Here is a 19872-nt window from a genome sequence, read left to right on the forward strand (position 1 = left end):
TCCATGACATTTACGATCAGCATGGAGAGACTGAAACAGCAGTGCCAACCCAGTACAAAGCAGGGACCATGTGTGCACATCAAGGCAGAAGGCCTGGCTAGGGTGGAGAGCAGACAGCAAGGGCTTGGGCAGCCTGGCTGGCCCCTAAGGGTGCCCTTCTACTTTGCCCTCTACTCATTGAGGTTAGATAACTACTCAGGAAGATGGGTACTGGAAAAGAGCAATGTCCAGTGAAGGTAAGGGAGGTATCCTGAGGAACCAGGCCACTCGGTGGTGGTGGGAGGTGGCAGTGGCGAAGTGTATCCAATGGGTGAGCTCCCCCTATGGCCCAGCCTCACCAGGAAGATCACAAGTTAGGTCCTGAGCTTTAGCCCCTCCCATCAAATATATATTACCAGTTGAACAGACAATACCCCAGGGAAATATGAGCCAACGGGAAAAAAATTAAGACATCCAAAAGTACAACCATGATAAAATAAACAAATTCAACAACCTATGTGAAAAAGAGTTAAAGGGTCATGTGTAGAAAATCCTGTAACTTGTTTTTATAATATGTATTCTCTGGAAGTGAGAAGAAAACTAAGGGAAGAGATGAGCCCCCTTGGGTAGCAATATATATGGGGAAGTAAAATAATGTGAGGACTGAACTTGGGGTTGTTCTCACAGAGAAGGGAAGACGAGGATGAGTCTGCAAAGAAGATTTGGATGCAGCAGCTGGTGTGATAAGAAGTGTGGAATTCTGGAAGCCAACGGAGAAGAAAGGAGAAAGCAATGGTGTTTAATATTGCTGGAAACCTGAGGACCAGCAACTGTCCACTGGATGTGGCAATCGGAACTTGACAACAGTACTCTAAGTGGACTAGGGGAGATAAAACTGCAATGGCGTAAGTTCCAAAAAGGATGAGGAGAGGAAGCAGAAATAATGTGGAAAGATGCCTGTCTTAAGGGATTGACTACAAAAAGAGCACCAGAGAAATGGGCTGATAATAGGGAAAAGTAAGTTTTAAAAATTATTTATACACAGTTTAAAACATCGGTAACTTTTAAAAACTAGGCACTAAATAAATGCATTTCGTGATATTTTCCTCTTTGTACTGTAACAAGTTATAAAGGCAAATTTTAATTCATGATGTTTATAAGGAAAGGCCCACTTGTCTTTTCATCTGAAAACTAAATCCAACAGTGTACTCCAAAGATAAGCTTTAATCTCTGGGTTTTTTTCCTTGGGGTTCTGGACACCCTTGTGGATCTAATGAGAGTTTTTCATCCTCTTCCTAGAATATGCACATATCCATATACACAAATTCTTTCAGGGATAATCTGCTGAAGACTAATAACAGAAACTTCTCAGAAATCCTAATTTGTCCCACATGACCTGGGATTCCAGTCTTATCTCCCAATATTGTATATGACTAAGTTTGTGTCTCTTTTAAAAAGTTTTATTAGTTTTCCATCAACTCCCTTCCTAGTCTCATCAGCTCTTTTGTCACTTCCAGATGTTCAAATCTCTGGTGGTGTTCACTAAAGGCAAGACTTTCATAGGAGTGGTTGAGGTCTTTCTGGTCTTCCCTTGCTGTACCTCTGTGCCTGTCACTTCTGCTACCACTAACAGCTCCCAGTGAGGTACTGGATCTACTCCCCTCTTCATGAGCACCGCTATTCTCAATGCTACCGCTACAACTGTTTTCTTCCTGAAATAGAGCACAAAAGCTGTGGTGTGGTGGGCTGAATAACATTCCCCCAAAATTCATCTGCACCCAGAACCTCAGAATCTGACCTGAAATAGGGTCTTTGCAATGTTAACTAGTTAAGATGAGGTGTCATTCTGGACTAGAGTTGGCCTAATTCCAATGACTTCTTCCTCAGAAGAAGGGAACACACAGAGGAGAGGAGGTGAAAATGGAGGCAGTGATGGGAGTTAGGCTGCCGTAGCTGAGAAACGCCAGAAGCCACAAGAAGCTGGAAGAGGTGCAGAAAGACTCTTCCCTAGCGTCTGCAGAGGAACATGGCCATGTCAACACCTTGATTTCGAACTTGACTTCTGGTCTCTAGAACTCAGTGGGGAGAACAAACTTCTGTTGTTTCAAGGCAGCATGTTTGTGGTAATATGTTATTGTAGCCCTAGAAAACTAACATTGCATTTTTAAGCAGAAAGACTAAGACAGTTAAAACACTGAGAAAAACTTCCTAGGACACTCTCCTGGCTTCTGGAAATCATTTTCTGGTTTTAGTTCAGAAAGCAATAAACATATGAATGTCACTGTCACAGCCTACCCTTACTATGGCTGGTGACCTACAGTACCCCACTCACTGGCCAGAAGTCCTTTTTTTTGCATGTGCATAAGTTTTAAATATCAAATCTCTTGATCTTTTCCTTAATGAATTATGGCTTTTTGTCATGATAAAAAATATCTTCTTCATCACCAAGCCAATAAAAATATTTGCCATGCTTTCTTTTAGTGCTTTTATGGTGTCATATTTTCAGTGATGACAATGAGGATGACAGCAGCTACATTTAAACAGCACTTGTGACCAGGCGCGGTAGCTCATGCCTGTAATCCCAGCACTTTGGGAGGCCGAGGCAGGTGGATCACTTGAGGTCAGGAGTTTGAGATTATCCTGGCCAACATGGTGAAACCCCGTCTCTACTAAAAAAATACAAAAATTAGCTGGGCATAGTGGCGCATGCCTGTAATCCTAGCTACTTGGGAGGCTGAGGCAGGAGAACTGCTTGAACCCAGGTGGTGAAGGTTGCAGTGAGCCGAGATTGTGCCACTGCACTCCAGCCGGGGCAACAGAGCGAGACTCCATCTCAAAAAAAAATAATAAAAATAAAATTAAAATAAAGGATCAGGCACAGTGGCTCACACCTGTAATCCCAGCACTTTGGGGGCCAAAGCAGGCAGATCATGGGGTCAGGAGTTTGAGACCAGCCTGGCCAACATGGTGAAACCCCATCTCTACTAAAAATACAAAAAATTAGCCATGCATGGTGGCAGGTGCCTGTAATCCCAGTTACTCAAGAGGCTGAGGCAGGAGAATCACTTGAACCTGGGAGGTGGAGGTTGCAGTGAGCTGAGATCATGACATTGCACTCCGGCCTGGGTGACAGGACGAGACTGTCTCAAAAAAAAAAACAAAAACCAAAAAACAAAAAACAGCACTTGTATGTATCTGCCAGGTACTGTTCCCAGCCCTTTACATATATTAACTAATTTACTCCTCTTAATAGTCTATTAACTCATTTAATCCTCACAAGAATCCTACTAGGCAGGTATCGCTTGGAACTGAGGCAAAGTGGTTAAGCAAATTGCCCAAGTCGACGCAGCCAGTGACTGGCAGAAATGGGCTGCCTAACTCCAGAGTATGTGCTCTTCCCTACAACACATCCTGCTTTTCAAGAAATTCCAATTTAAATTTTTTATTTAACTGAATTTATTTTGGTTTCAAGCTTTTGGTCCTAAACGTTTGGGCAGCTATTTCAATACGTATTAAATATCCTATTTTTATCCCACAGATTTAAAATGCCATCATTATTACATACTAAATTCTCATTCCTACTTGAATCTGTTTCTGAATTCTCTATTCTGTTCCATTTCATTCCTGCAGCAGATGTTAACTCTTTATATAATAAGGATATTATTAGCTTTTTATCTTTCTTATTTGTTACAAATATCTTGTCACATATTTTTAAAATGTGATCATAAAAATTCCTTCCAGCTTTCTTTTACTGCTTCAGAGTTCAAGAACTGTTATCACTATCTACTTCTATTGCCTGTTCCTAATTTTTCTATGAGATTAAAAAACATTTAGCATAGATTTAGTCTATCTGGAGTTTGTTTGGTGTATCATAAACTAATCTGATAAACTTTTTAGACTTGGATACTTAGATATTTTTCCTCTACTCTTTCTCATTTTAGTAAAATACACATAACATGCAATTTAGAATATTAACCATTTTTAAATGTACAATTCATCAGTATTAAATACATTCATAATGTTGTACAACCATCACCAGCATCCATCTCCATAACTATTTTCACCTTAAAACTGAAACCCTATCCCATTAAGCCATAACTCCTCATTCCTTCTCTCTTCAACCCCAACGACTATTCTACTTTCTGTGTCTATGATTTTGACTACTGTAAGTACTTCATATAAGTGGAATCATAGAGTATTTGTCTTTTTGTGACTGGTTTACTTCACTAACATAAATCTCCTCCAGGTTCATCCATTTTGTAGCATATGTCACAATTTCCTTCCTTTTTAAGACTAATATTCCATTGTATGTACATACCACATTTTGTGTATCCATTCATCCATAGATGGAAATTTGGGTTGCTTCCATGTTTTAGCTATTGTGAATAACGCTGCTATGAATGTAAGTATACACATTTCTCTTAGAGATTCTGCTTTAAATTCTTTGGGGTATACACCCAGAAGTAAAAGTGCTGGACCATATGGTAATTCCATTTTCGATTTTTAAAGGAACTACCATACTGTTTTCCACAGCAGCTGTACTGTTTTACATTCCCACCAACGGCGCACAAGGATTCCAATTTCTCCATGTCCTTGTCAACACTTATTATTTTCTTTTCTTTCTTTTTTTTTTTTTTTTGAGACAGAGTCTCGCTCTAGCCCCCAGTCTGGAGTGCAGTGGTGCCATGTTGGCTCACTACAAGCTCCACCTCCTGGGTTCACTCCATTCTCCTGCCTCAGCCTCCCAAATAGCTGGGACTACAGGCACTCACCACCACGCCTGGCTAATTTTTTGTATTTTTAGTAGAGATGGGGTTTCATCGTGTTAGCCAGGATGGTCTCAATCTCCCGACCTCATGATCTGCCCTCCTCGGCCTCCCAAAGTGCTGGGATTACAGTTGTGAGCCACTGCGCCAAGCCTATTTTCTGTTTTTTTTCTTTTTAATTTTTTGCTAGTAGCCATCCTAGTGGGTGTAAGGTAGTATCTAATTTGATTTGCATTTCCTTAATGATTAGTGGTGCTGAGCATCTTTTAATATGCTTATTGTTCATTTGTTTATCTTCTGTGAAGAAATGTCTATTCAACTCTTTTGCACATTTTTTAATTGGGCTGTGAACAGGGTTTTGTTGTCGTTGAATTTTAGGAGTCCTCTATATATTCTGGATATTATTCCCTTATCAGATATATTACTTGCAAATATTTTCTTCCATTCTGTGAGTTGTCTTTTTACTCCATTGATACTGTTTTTGGTGCACAAAATTTTTAAATTTTCACAAAGTCCAATTTGTCTGTTTTTTCTTTTTATTGCGTGTGCTTTTGGTGTCATCCAAGAAATCACTGCCAAATCTACTGTTATAAAGTTCTTTCCCTATGTTTACTTTTAAGAGTTTTACAGTTGTAGCTCTTAAATTTAAGTCTTTGATTCATTTTGAGTTAGCATTGTGTATACAGTGTTAGGTAAGGGTCCAACTTTATTCTTTTGCATGTGGATATGCAGTTTTCCCACGACAATTTGTTGAAATTTCCCCATTGAATAGTCTTAGCACCCTTGTCAAAAATCATTTGAGTCAGGCGCAGAAGCTCATGCCTGCAATTCCAGCACTTTGGGAGGCAGAGGTGGGTAGCCTGTTTGAGCTGAGGGGATGGAGACCAACTTTGGCAACACAGCAAGATGCTGTCTCCACAGGAAAAAAAAAAACACACACACACACACAATTAGTTAGATGTGGAGGCATATCCTGTGGTCCTAGTTACTTAGGAAGCTGAGGCAGGAGGGCTGCTTGAGCCCAGGAGTTCAAAACTGCAGTGGCAGTAAGCTATGATCATGCCACTGCACTCCAGCCTGTTTGACAGAGTGAGACACTGTCTCTTTTTTTTTTTTTTTTTTTTTGAGACAGACTCTTACTCTGTCCCCCAGGATGGAATGCAGTGGCACAATCTCGGCTCACTGCAACCTCTGCCTCCCAGGTTCAAGTGATTCTCCTGCCTCAGCCTCCCCAGTAGCTGGGACTACAGGCTGCACCACCATGCCCAGCTAATTTTTGTATTTTTTGTAGAGATGGGGTTTCACCATGTTGGCCAGGCTGGTCTCGAAGTCCTGACCTCAGGTGATCTGCCTGCCTCATCCTCCCAAAGTGCTGGGATTACAGGCATGAGCCACCATGCCCAGCTGAGACACTATCTCTTAAAAAAAAAAGAAAAAAAAAATCATTTGACCATACATGCAAAGATTTCTGGGCTCTTAGTTCAATTCCATTGGTCTATATGTCTGTCTTTATGCCAGTACCACACTGTTTTGACTACTACAGTTTTGTGGTAAGTTTTGAAATCAGGAAGCGTGAGTCCTCTAGCTTTGTTGTTCTTTTTAAAAGTTGTTTGGGCTACCCATGGTCTCCTGAGATTCCATTAGAATTTTAGGATAGGTTTTTCTATTTCTGTGAAAAACCAATCCATTCAGATTTCCTATTTCTTCATGATTTAGTCTTGGTAGGTTTTGAGTTTCTAGGAATTTGTCTATTTCATCTAGGTTATCCACTTTGTTGGCATACACTTATTCACAATATTCTCTTATAATCTTTTTATTTCTATAGAATCAGTAGTAATGTCCCCATTTTCATTTCTGATTTCAGTAATTTGAGTCTCCTCTTTATTTTTTCAGTGCAGTCTGCACTGAAATCCAGACATCACTTTGGGTAGTATTGACAACAATGTTAAGTCTTTCAATCCATGAATACAAGATGTGTTTCCATTTATTTATATCTTCTTTAATCTCTTTCATCATGTTTTCTAGTTTTTGTGGTCCAAGATTTTTACTTCCTTAGTTAACTTAATTCCAAAGTATTTTTTATGCTATTGTAAATGGAATTGTTTTCATAATTTCCTTTTGGGATTGTTCACTGTTAGTGTACAGAAATGCAGCTGATTTTTGCGTGCTGACTTTGTATCCTGCTACTGTCCTGAATTCACTTATTAGTTCTAAGAGCTTTTTTGTGGAATCTTTAGCATTTTCTACATACAAGATCACATCATCTGCAAACAGATAATTTTATTTCTTACCAATTTGGATGTCTTTTACTTCTTTTTCTTGTATAATTGCTCTGCCTTGAACTTCCAGTGCTGTGATGAACGGAAGTGAAAGCAAGCATCCTTGCATTGTTTCCGATCTTAGAAAAGAAGCTTTCAGGCTGGGAGCAGTGGCTCACGCCTATAATCCCAGCACTTTGGAAGGCCAAGGTGGGCGGATCACCTAAGGTAAGGAGTTCAAGACCAGCCTGGCCAACATGGTGAAACCCCATCTCTACTAAAAAAAAAATAATAATAATAATACAAAAATTAGCTGGGCATGGTGGCAGCTACTTGGGAGGGTGACACAGGAGAATCACTTGAGCCTGGGAGGTGAAGGCTGCAGTGAACTGAGATTGTGGCACTGCACTCCAGCCTAGGCAGCAGAGCAAGACTTTGTCTCTAAATAAATAAATAAATAAATAAATAAGAAAAGAAGCTTTCAGTCTTTCACCATTAAGTATGATGTTTGCTGTGGGTTTTTCATATCTGGTTTTTATTATGTTGAGGCTGCTCCCTTCTATTCCTAGCTTGTTGAGTGTTTTTTAAATCAGGAATGTGTGCTGAATTTTTTCAAATGCTTTTTCAACATTAATTGAGACAATCAGGTGACATTTTTTTCCCCCTCATTCTGTTAATGCAGTCTATTACATTGATCTATTTCATATGTTGAACCATCCTCAAATTCCAGGAATAGATCCCACTTGGTCATGGTGTATAATCCTTTTTATATGCTAGTGAATCAATTTGCTAGTATTTTGTTAAGGGTTTTTGCATCAACGTTCATAAGAGATTTTGGTCTGTGGTTTTTTTGGGTTTTTTTGTAGTGTCTTTGCCTGGCTTTGGTATCAGGATAATGCTGGCCTCATAGCATGAGCCAAGAGGTGTTCCTTCCTTTTCAATTTTTTGGAAAAGTTTGAGAAAGATTGTTGTGACTTCTTTAAATGTTTGATACAATTTACCAGTGAATCCATCAGGTCCAGGGCTTTTCTTTGTTGAGAGATTTTTGATTCCTGATTCTAGCTCCTTAATAGTTATACATCTGTTTGGATTTCTTATTTCTTTATGATTTAGTCTTGGTAGGTTTTGTGTTTCTAGAAATTTGTCTATTTCATCTAGGTTATCCACTTTGTTGACATATACTTGTTCACAATATTCTCTTATAATCTTTTCATTTCTGTAGAATCAGTAGTAATGTCCCCATTTTCATTTCTGATTTCAGTAATCTGAGTCTACTTTTTTTTTCTTAGTCCCTCTATCTAAAGGTTTGTCCATTTTATTAATCTTTTCAAAGACCTAATTTTTAGTTTCACTGATTTTTCTCTATTATTTTTCTACTGTCTATATCATTTATCGCTATTCTAATCTTTATTCTTATTTTCTTCCTTCTGCTAGCCTTGGGTTTAGTTTGCTCTTTATGTTGTAAAGTTAAGTTATTGTTTGAAATATTTCTTGTGTTTTAAAGTAAGCATTTAGAGTTACAAATTTCTTCCTTAGCAATGCGTTCGCTGTGTCCTACAAGTTTTGGTATGTTGTATTTTCATTTTCATTCATTTTTAGTATTTTCTAATTTCTCTTGTGATTTCTTTTTTGATCCATTGACTAAGAGTGTGTTGTTTATTTTCCATAATTTGGTGAATTTTCTAGTTTTACTTCTGTTACTGATTTGTAATTTCATCCTCGGGTAGTCAAAGAAGATACTTTCTATGACATTTATCTTTTTGAATCTACTGAGACTTAATTTATGATCTATCATATTGTCTCTCCTAGATAATGTCCCATGTGCGCTTGGGAAGAATACGTACGCTGCTGTTGGGTAGAATGTTTTATATATGTCTATTATAACATACAAAATATAACATACAAAATCCCTGCTTCTCTAACAGAGCCATACTCATCCCTTTTGGTTGTTGATGTCACAAAATTACATCTTTATAAATGGTGTGCCCCAAAACACACACTAATATGTTTAATGCATTAGCCTCTTAAATTACATAGAAAGCAAAATATGGAGCTACAAAGCAAAGTTACAATACTATTAGCTTTTAGACTAATAACTGTTTTCTTTAGTGTATAGTCTCTTAAATCATGTGGAAAACAAAGACTACAGTTAAAAAAACATCATAACAGGCCGGTGGCTCACGCCTGTAATCCCAGCACTCTGGGAGGCCGAGGTGGATGTATCAGCTGAGGTCAGGAGTTCAAGACCAGCCTGACCAACATGGTGAAACCCTGTCTCTACTAAAAATACAAAAATTAGCCGGGCGTGGTGGCAGGCACCTATAATCCCAGCTACTGAGGAGGCTGAGGCAGGAGAATCACTTGAACCCGGAGGCAGAGGTTGCAGTGAGCCAAGATCACGCCATTGCACTTCAGCCTGGGCAACAGAGCAAGACTCCATCTCAAACAACAACAACAATAAACATTGTTGCAATAATATTAGTTTTTATAATTGTTCTTATATTTATCTTTATTGAGATGTTTATTTCTCTATCCAGCTTTGAGTTATTGTCTAGTGTCCTTTCTTTTCACCCTGTAGGACCCCCTTGAGCATTTCTTGCAGGGCAGTTCTAGTGGTAATGAACTTCCTTAACTTTTGGTTATCTGGGAATGCCTTAATTTCTCCCTCACTTTTGAAAGGCAGTTTTGCCAGATAAAGGATTCCTGATTGACAGTTTTTTTCTTTTAGCACTTTGAAAATATCAGCCCACTGCCTTCTGGCCTCCAAAGTTTATGATGAGAAATCTGCTGATAATCTTACTGAGGATTCTTTGTATGTGATAGATTTCATTTTAATCAGTATAATCAGCTCTATAGCCCTCATATCCCACCCAAACCAATACCATGCCACTGAGTTCATGTAATGGCCTTTAAATCCCTTACCCACATCTCGATTTCATTTAGGCAATAGTAGAACTTATGTTTCATTCTCTATCTCAACCCTATTTCTCACCTCCATCAGGAGCCACACTCAGGGAATGCAGCAAGCAGAGAATGACTGGGAAACTAACACTGGCCTGTGAAGAGAGTTGAAGGCCTCTCCCATACAGCAGTGGCAATTCCAACATAAATGTAGAAGAATCTCCACAAAGAGAAACTTTAACTATTGTTTCCCAACACTAACCTTGACTTCTCTGGGCTAGTCTCATCAAAGTCTTGGCCTACAGCGCAAGGCACTGACCCTTTGAATCCTGGAGGTCCTCAGAGTAGGAAGGAATAGGACTGCCTTAGGACCCATTACAAAAACTTCAGGAGGGCTCCAGGCCAGGAATGAAGCAATTTCCCACCTCCTCTGCTTGGCTAGCTCCCTGCTCCACTTGGAGCTCTCTAAGTACTTGTTCTATTTCCTGGTCTGATAACCCTGACCCTTGGCTTCCCCAAACCTCAGTTATCAGAGAGAGATAGGCAGTTTAGCATTGTCTTTTTTAGTGCTTCAGAAAAAAAAACAAAAAACAAAACAAAACAAAACAAAAAAACAGTTCTTAGACCGTGGAAAGGGCTTTAGGTTAAATAGGCCAGATGTCAAGACTTAGCTTTCCTGCTCGCTAGCTATAAGAAATCGACCTATTAATTCACTTTGCTGAGCCTCAGGTACCTCAACAGTTAAATGGTGAGAATACCTATTTTCTAAAGCTACACTTTGTATAACATATATCCATTCCCTCCTCCTTTTACTTTCAGGTAATGCACAGCCAGCAAGTGTCCCAGGACTTCAGTTTCATTGGCAACTTGCCTCACTGTACATCAACACCATCTTTTCCTGTCCCCAAAGAAAGCATCAAATAAAAATACACACAAAGGACAACCTCAATATGCAAGGATACATAGTGTATGATTCTATCTATATGGTATTCAAGAAAAAGCAAAACTGAACTGTGGAGACAGAAATCAGAAAGTAGTTGCCTCATGGGGAAAAGAGGTGATATTTCGACTGACTGGAAATGCACGTAAGATAACTTCCTGTAATAATGAAAATGTTCCATAACTATTTGGGGTGGTGATTACCTAAGAATATATACTAGTTAAAATTATCTGCATTTTTTTTTGTTATTTTATTTCATATTTTTTTGAGATGAGGTTTCGCTCTGTTGCCCAGGCTGGAGTGCGGTGGCACAATCACAGCTCACTGAAACCTCAAACTCCAGGGCTTAAGTAATCCTCCTGCTGTAGCCTCACAAGTAGCTGGGGCTGTAAGCATATGCCACCATGCCTGGCTTATTATCTGCAAATTAAGCCTGAATTTTTAAAAACCTTTGTTAGATACAGTTCACAAGCACGTTAATATGATGGGAAAATGCGCTTTTGACATAAATCTTCTCTACAGACTTCAAGGCGTGACATAAAGAAAAAAATAAGACATGCCTACCTATGATTTCTGTCTTCGGTTCCTACTAGCCAAATTACTGCTCAAGTTATATAAGCTCTCTGGGTCTCACATTAATCAACTATAAAATGAGGAATATTTAGTATCCACCTCACATACTGTATGCCTAATAAAAGATAATCTCTGTTAAGTGGCAGAAACATAGTAAGCACTCAATATATGTTAATCCCCTTTCCTTCCTCTTCCACATATAAACAGCAAATGAATGTCAATACTGCCATACTTAAATTATTTTCCCAAAATGTTGCCCAAGGTATCCAGAAAAAGAAAGAAGGAAGAAAAGGAAAAATATCCCAACAAATCAACATTAGAATTTACCTTGAGGAAAGAGGTATGGCTATATATGAGGATTTGTCTGCAAGGATATTCATGACATTATTTATAATAGTCAAAAACTGGAAAACTGAACAGGAACTAATTATGTAGAAACATGAAAATCAGTTTTATCATAGATGAATAAAAATATGTATAATCTAGAAATAAATACAAATAAGTGTTATTATAGAAAAGCATTCCTGGGTCTTACCAAACCATACATTAGTCAAAATTAGGACAAAGGTTTTTTTCAGCATAGTACTGGAAGTCCTAGACAGAGCAATTAGGCAAGAAAAAAGAAATAACAGATATTCTAATAGGTAAGGACTAAGCAAAATTGTCTCTATTTGCTGACAATATGATCTTAGCAAAAACCCTAAAGAGTCCATGTAAAAACTATTAGATGAAATAAATTCAGATACAAAATCAACATACAAAAATCAGTAGCATATCTATAATACTAATGACAAACTATACAGAAAGGAATGATGGTCACTAGAGTCAGGGTAGGGTGGAGGTGGGGTGGGGAGGAAATGGGGAATTTTGGGGGAAAGGATACAAAGTTTCAGACAGAGGATTAAGTTTGAGATCTTCTGCACGGCACAGTGACTACAGTCAATGATAATGTATGTTTCAAAATACCTGAGTAAAATGTCAAATATCTCACCATAAAAAGATAGGTAAACAAGGTGATGGATATGTTAATTAGCCTGATCTAATCATTCCACATTGTATACACATATGAAAACATCATATGTTACTCCATAAATGTATACAATTAGAGTTTGTCAATTAAAATATTATTAATAAAATTATAAAATGGACAAAAAAGAAAGAAAATGATAAAGGTAGTATATCCACTCATTCTTCAATTACAAATAGTGAGGAAAAAACAGAAAAATTTGAGGCTAATTTACCCTATGTGTGTATTAAAATAAGCATGAATTTACCCCCCCCCCCACAAAAATTTTAATGGCAATAATCCACATCCATAAAGTAGAAAAAAACAGGTACAGGATTAGAACATGTTAAATCGGAATCAGAACATGATTTTGCTATATTGAAAATTCCCCATGATTAGAAAAGTAAGAAGCTAAGACTATGACCACTAAAATATGTTTGAAAAAATCTATTTAAGATAAAAGTTAAATCATAGTATCTGAATTCATATTAGGAAAATATATGTATATATTTTTTAGAGTTTTTTTCCTTTTCTGAATAATGCTCAAATGCATCTCTATGCATTTTGGGTCCTTTTATTCTTTCTTAAGGAAGGCCCCTGAAAGACTTCTCTTTTTTTTTTTTTTTTTTTTAAGAGACAGGGTCTTGCTCTGTCACCCAGGCTAGAGTACAGTGGTGTGATCATGGCTCACTGCAGCTTCAACCTCTCCAGGCTCAAGGGATCCTCCCACCTCAGCCTCCCGAGTAGCTACAGGTACATACTACCAAGCCCAGCTAAATTTTTTTGTATTTTTTTGTAGAAAAAGGGTTTCTCAATGTTGTGCAGGCTGGTCTCAAACCCCAGGGCTCAAGTAAATTTCCCGCCTTGGCCTCCCAAAATGCTGGGATTACAGGTAGGAGCCACTGCGCCCAGCCAGCTGAAAGATTTCTAAGCAAATGTTCTTAAAATTCCAATGATTTTGATTTGGCATCCAACAGGGCAAATCACAACTGAAAGTTTTATCAGAATCAACTGTCTACATCCTCAGGTTATTTTTAACCAAAATTATATCCTTTGGTATCTATAATACCACTGTTACTACCAATAGATTATTCTAAATATCACCTCTTTCCCGATACCTTTACAGATACTCAAATACAGAAGTATTATCTAAACATTAGCAAGAATGTTTTTCATCCTGAGAGAGAATGAGACTCCTAATCTGGGGGTGGTGGGGGTGGTAAGAAAAAAGAAATTGAAGTAGAATTCTTCAATACCTTTTCAGCTATTGTAACTGCTTCTGCTTTGCTTTTTCTTGCCTTTCTTTTAGAATACATGAGTTAGCAAGATTTGCCATACTTAATTCATCTAAGTCAACTAAAATCAGCATTATCTTGATGACTTTATAACTCTTTATGATGTACAAATAACAGCTCTTCCAAACAATCTTTGAACAGTTATTTTGTCTAATATCAGTTTCCTTAAAACAAGTGGGTGGGAAGATCCATCTATCCATCCATCCATCCATCCAGAGTTAGACATAGCTTATGATAGTATAATCCTATCCCCTACAGCCGTGTTGAGAATTAAATGAGCCAATACATGTGAAGTGCTCAGGATAGTCTCAGACACACAGCAAGCCCTCAGTAAATATTAATTATTGTTATTTTACCACACACCACTTTGACCTGCTCTACGTGCCTTGGGAAGTGAAGGAGAATAAAAGAGCAAGCAGAAAAGCCACTTCCTTTCACATGCACATATAATAAGTCTGTCTCTTATTGGAGGAGAGACCTAGACCCATTTGGGTACCTTATATAAAACAACTCCTACTGGTGCCAAGCATGAAAGGATGATCAGGATTTTCTCAAGATCCAAAAAGCCAACCTGGTGAGCCAGTTGTTACTAATCCTTAGCAGATATGAAGAAGATTACTGGGGTTAAAGTATAGATTTTAAGGGGAAATCCCACTCACAACAGAAAGACAAGCAGATCAGTTAGAAAATGGAGGCACAGAAGATTAACAGGATCAGACTGACCAAGGAAGCCGATTCTAAGACAATTAAGAAAGAGATGACACAGCCAAGTTATGAGCAGCAATAAAGCAGACTGACAGCTTGAAGAAGCCCCCTGTCTGGCTTATCAGGAAGGAGGGGAGCTTCACACTCCTTTCTGACTTGGTGTGTAAACTATTCAGCATAGCCCTAGAGGACTTCTAAGGTCCCTTTTTGCTCTGACAGTGTGAGATTCTAAGGAATTCTAAAGAATTCAATTCAGCAGCAATGTCTAAATGAGGAGTGTTGGATGTGAATGTTTCATGTATATTTTTTTTAATATGAAAGAAAACAATAGAATTTCCTTCAAGTGTAAGATGGAATATACTACCAATATAAGTGATTTATTCTCCTTGAGATTTTAGGAACAGGTTTCAGAAATCTTTCCTAGTAAAGAAAGATCTTAAAAATCACAATTGCAGTAAACAAGAGATATGCACTATCTTCAGTGGTCACAATATACTGAGATCTGTTCAGAGTCTCATCAGTGCCCTTTGCCAAGGCGCTAAGTGTAGAAGAGGAAGAACCATCTCAATGGAAAATTTCAGCAGTGTGAACGGGACAACTATTGACTGTCAGGGGACTGTGCAAACAGATTCACGACAGCCCCTACCCTTTCTAGGGATGTAAAACTCTGCTATCCCTCCATTCACTTGGCTATCATTCCATTCAGTTTTGTTTGTTTGTTTGTTTGTTTTGAGACAGAGTTTCGCTCTGTCACCCAGGCTGGAGTGCAGTGGCATGATCTCAGAGTATCACTTGACACTGAAGACAGCATATTGTCTTCAACTACAATTAAACCAAAAAGGTCTTTTCTATTTAATCTTTTGGATGATACAACAGCTTTGAGTCTCCCATACATTCTGGAGGGATACTTTATTCCACCAAATAGAGCACCATCTCATGAAACATTGCAAAGAAAATGTTAGCCATCCTCTCTATATTATTCATACCATCTGATGGTATACAGTAAATGCTTGTTAAATGAAAGAACAAATGAGTATAGGACTTATTCCAGCTACCACAAGTCAGAGAATACACTGAGATACCCAAAGTACTAAGTAATACAGTGTTTTATTTAGTTTCGGCAAAGTGACTATATATGTAACCCACACATCAGATTTTCATAACTGAGTCACAGTAATATTCAGTTTATGACTGTACAAACAAATCTGACATCAGAATACCAGAATTCCATATATCATGAAGAATATTTGACTAGAAAAAAAATGCCTTTTTCATATGTTACATGTGTTTAACAAAATTTTCCTGTGCATATTCAAGGAAATAATTTATACCGTATGATCAAGGATTCATATCAAACACAAACTGAAATAACAAAATATGAATATCCTACCTGAACATCTTTGTATTTGTCACGTAAGTCCAAGAGTCGGTGATAAGCTTTAATGGCTTCTGAAAATTCCCCAACATCAGTGCTGGTAAGGATGTAGTTTTCCCAAATTTGCCAGTGTTCATAGTTACACTTTAGAGCTTCTTGTAAAGTTCTAAAAGCTTTTACTCTATTGAAGGTCAAATTTTAAAGAGAGCAATAATGAACTCTTTTTTTATTAGAATAAAGCATAGCTAAATGTATAAAATGCTAATGTGGACTGTCAGTCCTTATTCATTCATATTAACAAACAGAATTAGAGACCCAAACACCACAAAACCACCTCAAACTTCCCTACAAAATTCAGTGACGGACCCTATGGTATATGTAGCATACATACAGAGATACTCCTTTCCTAATCTATTTACTGGTAACAAGGACATTATTTTAAAACTGGATATCAATCCCAGTATCACCTCAGGAGAAGCCACACTCAGGTTCCAAATCTGGAGTCAGAGTGGCCAAGCAAGTACAACTGCAAAACTGTAAGACAAAAGGTGCAGAAAAAAGGTGCAGACCGTAGTGGAGGGACCAGAGGCAAGGAGGTCAAAACAAAACAACACACTCCTCATGAATCTGCAACCAAAATGCTGCTAACCAAAATTCTACACCCTGTGAGAAAAAAAACCCTCAGTCAACAAAACTAACCAACAGGACATACATTTACTAAAGATAAAATTTTAAGGGGGCCAGGCATGGTGGCTCACATCTATAATCCCAGGACTTTTTGAGTGGCCGAGGTGGGTGGATCACCTGAGGTCAGGAGTTCGAGACCAGGCTGGCTAATACAGGGTAACCCCATCTCTACTAAACAAACAAACAAACAAACAAACAAACAAAAATTAGCTGGGTGTGGTGGCACGTGCCTGTAATCCCAGCTAGTCAGGAGGCTGAGGCATGAGAATCACTTGAACCTGGGAGGCCAAGGTTGCAGTGAGCCAAGATCACGCCCCTGCATTCCAGCCTAGGCAACAAAACAAGACTCCATGTTTAAAAAAAAAAACAAAAAACTGATTTTAAGGGGTAGAGGGAGGAGTGAAAAAAAGTTTTTCTTAATTGTTTAAGGAACAATCTATCAAGTCTTTAAATAAATTTGTTTAGAATACTGAGACAAAGAAATATTTACACTGAAAAGGAGCAGAAAATTGTGAAACAAAAACAGGGAGAAATGAAATATGAACAAGGAGATGTGAATAAAAACTAACTGGAAATTTTAGTATTGAAAAAGGCATTAAAACAACAACAGGCCGGGCACAGTGACTCACAACTGTAATCCAAGCACTTTGGGAGGCCAAGGAGGGTGGATCACGAGGTCAGGAGATCGAAACCATCCCGACCAACATGATGAAAACCTGTCTCTACTAAAAATACAAAAATTAGCTGGACATGGTGGCGCATGCCTGTAGTCCCAGCTACTTGGGAGGCTGAGGCAGGAGAGTCCCTTGAACCCAGGAGGCGGAGGTTGCCGTGAGCTGAGATCGCACCACTGCACTCCAGCCTGGGCAACAGAGCGAGATTCTGTCTCAAAAAACATAAACAAAACCCTCAATAGCTAACAAAAACTAGAATGCACATAGTCAAGGAGAAACTGATGAACTGGAAGATAATAGTAAGGAGTTCACACAGAATTCGAATTATAAAATAAAAGCTGGAAAGAGACAGAGGAAAGAATGAGAGGTAAGACTCAAAACATACATCTGATAGAGATTTTACAGTAAACAAATGCAGAGCATGGCAGGATTCTTTATATCAAAAGATAAAAGCTGATAATTTTCCAGAAATGAACAAATTTCAAAAAGTTTTTTGATCATAAATTCTATGATCAAAGTATATTTCACATACTGAGCATTATAAGTAAAGATAAATGAACATCTAGAAATATTGTGTGAAATTTAAGAAAGACATTCCTAAAATCTACAAAGAAGTGATGACAGATACTTATTTCATTAGCAGTAAGATGACAGAAGACAACAGAATATTACTTTTAAAGTGCTGACTGAAAATAACTGTCAGCCAAATTTTTATAACCAGCTAAACTTACCACTCAAGAGTAAATGCAAAATGAAACATTTTTAGATATACAAAGTTAAGAGCATTTACCATCTATTGACTCTAAGAGAACTAAGAGATTCCTTTTTGCAAAAATACAAGGGAACTCAAAAAGAAAGAAAGAAAACATGTCTTCAATTTCAGTCATAAATTGTTTCCATGGAATTTTTTTTTCCTTTCTCTACTCTACCATATCACCACCTCCATTTAATAACAACTGCCTCCAATAGTGTTAGACCAACACTCCCCAGCTCTCCCATCCTCAGGGGTTGGGGGTGAAGGATTTATCCTATTGGAAAATAACTCAACAAGTAAAAATCCACACCATGAGAATTATCCTTTTTCCTATATGTCCTCCCTTATGATCCCCCTAATCATAATTTCCTAGCCTCAAAATTGTTCCATGAATTCTTTTTTCCTTTCTGGTAAATATAGCTTCTTTGTAAGGTGCTTCATTTCAGGGTTCACTTATCAAAACCCCTCTATAGTAGAGATATTGCACCATTCCGAAGATGAGACATTTTTCCATGGGACTGGTAGGAACATGATATCAAGGGGAATCAGATGAAACAGCAAAGAGAGCACTTTAGTGAAGAATCTTGTGACCACAAAAGGATAAAAGAAATAGTTTAATGGGCCATTTTAAGGCATGAATAGGATCTTCTGAGAGAAGCATTAATAATTGCCTCAGAAGTAACAATCCCATTAGCTTTGTCTGGAGCCTTAGCAAAGAAAGAAAAGAGTAAACAGGAAAGAATAAAAAAATGATTTATCTCAGACCTTACAACTCCACCTTTGCACAAAAACCTATTTGTGGAGCTGCAAGAGGTAAGAAAGTTGAGCAACAATATGCAAGAACCCCTAAGAGAGAAAGCAGAATTCCTAACATGATTGGGCTGGAAGACAAGGCATCAAGAGCTTCACTTCGTACAAACTTATCCGAGTTGCCAGAAAAACTCACTGAGATCACTCTACAACTATGACAGGGACTTCCGAGCCTGTTGCTTTAAACCAAAAAGGTCTCCAGAGAGTTTTAGCACTCAGTTGCAATCAAGAACATAATATTATCTTCCGAAAAGAATGGTAGAACAGATAGTACTTTATTTACATCATCCAAGAGCAGAGGCAGCATTTCATGATCTCTATGTAATATGGATTTAATGATGTCTTCAGAAATTATCTTGTGATCCCACCAAGAAAAATTAAATTAAGTTTGAAAGTAAGGCCAAATAAAAATGAAAATATATCCATCTTTTAATTAATTTATTAGAGTTTTGGCAACGGCAGTCCTTGTCTCTTCCCTTTCCTTTGCTTTTCGTAGCCAGTCAAGAAGCCCAGTTAGTGGGTTGCCTCCTTTATAGAGTTTGGCATCTGCCCCTTCTTTTTCCACTCTAGTTATCTCATGCCTGAATTGTTACAACAGCTGTGTCCTAACTGGTTTCTCAGCCTCCAGTTTCCTCTAGTCTGCCTCACATACTGTCACCAGATAAATCTTCCCCAAAAGCTTCTTTCTTCATGAAATTACCGCACTGAAATCTCTGGCTTCCTATACTCAACAGGACAGTCTCAACTCATTGGTCAAATAATCAGAAGATGCTGCAATTTTACTTCAACCTACCTTTCTAACCTTATCTCTCACCGTATATTTCACATTACTCTATAGCTGGACTATTTTGCTTCCTATCTCCTAAAATACTACATTCATTCCTGTCATTCTGCATTTGGTCACATCATTTCCCTTGCCTAAGAGGCATCCCTCTGCCTCTTCTATACAAATTTCTGCTTGAGTCCAACATCTTCTCAGAAGCATTTCTGATTCAGGATGACACAGTTTTTCTCTTCTTTGATCCTCACGAGCCTAAATGAGTGGCTGGCACATAATAAGTGTGCTACAAATATCATGTATGATTATTTTAGCCTTCTTTGTATTCTCACTTGATATTTGCCACAAATAGCTTATACACTAATCAATTT

The 19872-nt window shown here is 38.0% G+C and overlaps 1 protein-coding gene across 2 annotated transcripts in view; it reads right to left on the reverse strand.

Moving 5' to 3' along the window:
* TTC27 (tetratricopeptide repeat domain 27) overlaps positions 1-19872 on the reverse strand; it is a 230546-nt gene that overhangs the window by 17134 nt on the left and 193540 nt on the right. For both annotated transcript variants that reach the window (XM_011984236.1, XM_011984237.1), the window contains exon 16: positions 15814-15979. In XM_011984236.1, coding sequence (XP_011839626.1) covers positions 15814-15979 — 166 coding nt within the window. The remainder of the gene's footprint in view (positions 1-15813; positions 15980-19872) is intronic.

The sequence above is a fragment of the Mandrillus leucophaeus genome, unplaced genomic scaffold, assembly GCF_000951045.1.
Source record: "Mandrillus leucophaeus isolate KB7577 unplaced genomic scaffold, Mleu.le_1.0 Scaffold264, whole genome shotgun sequence".
NCBI lineage: Eukaryota > Metazoa > Chordata > Mammalia > Primates > Cercopithecidae > Mandrillus > Mandrillus leucophaeus.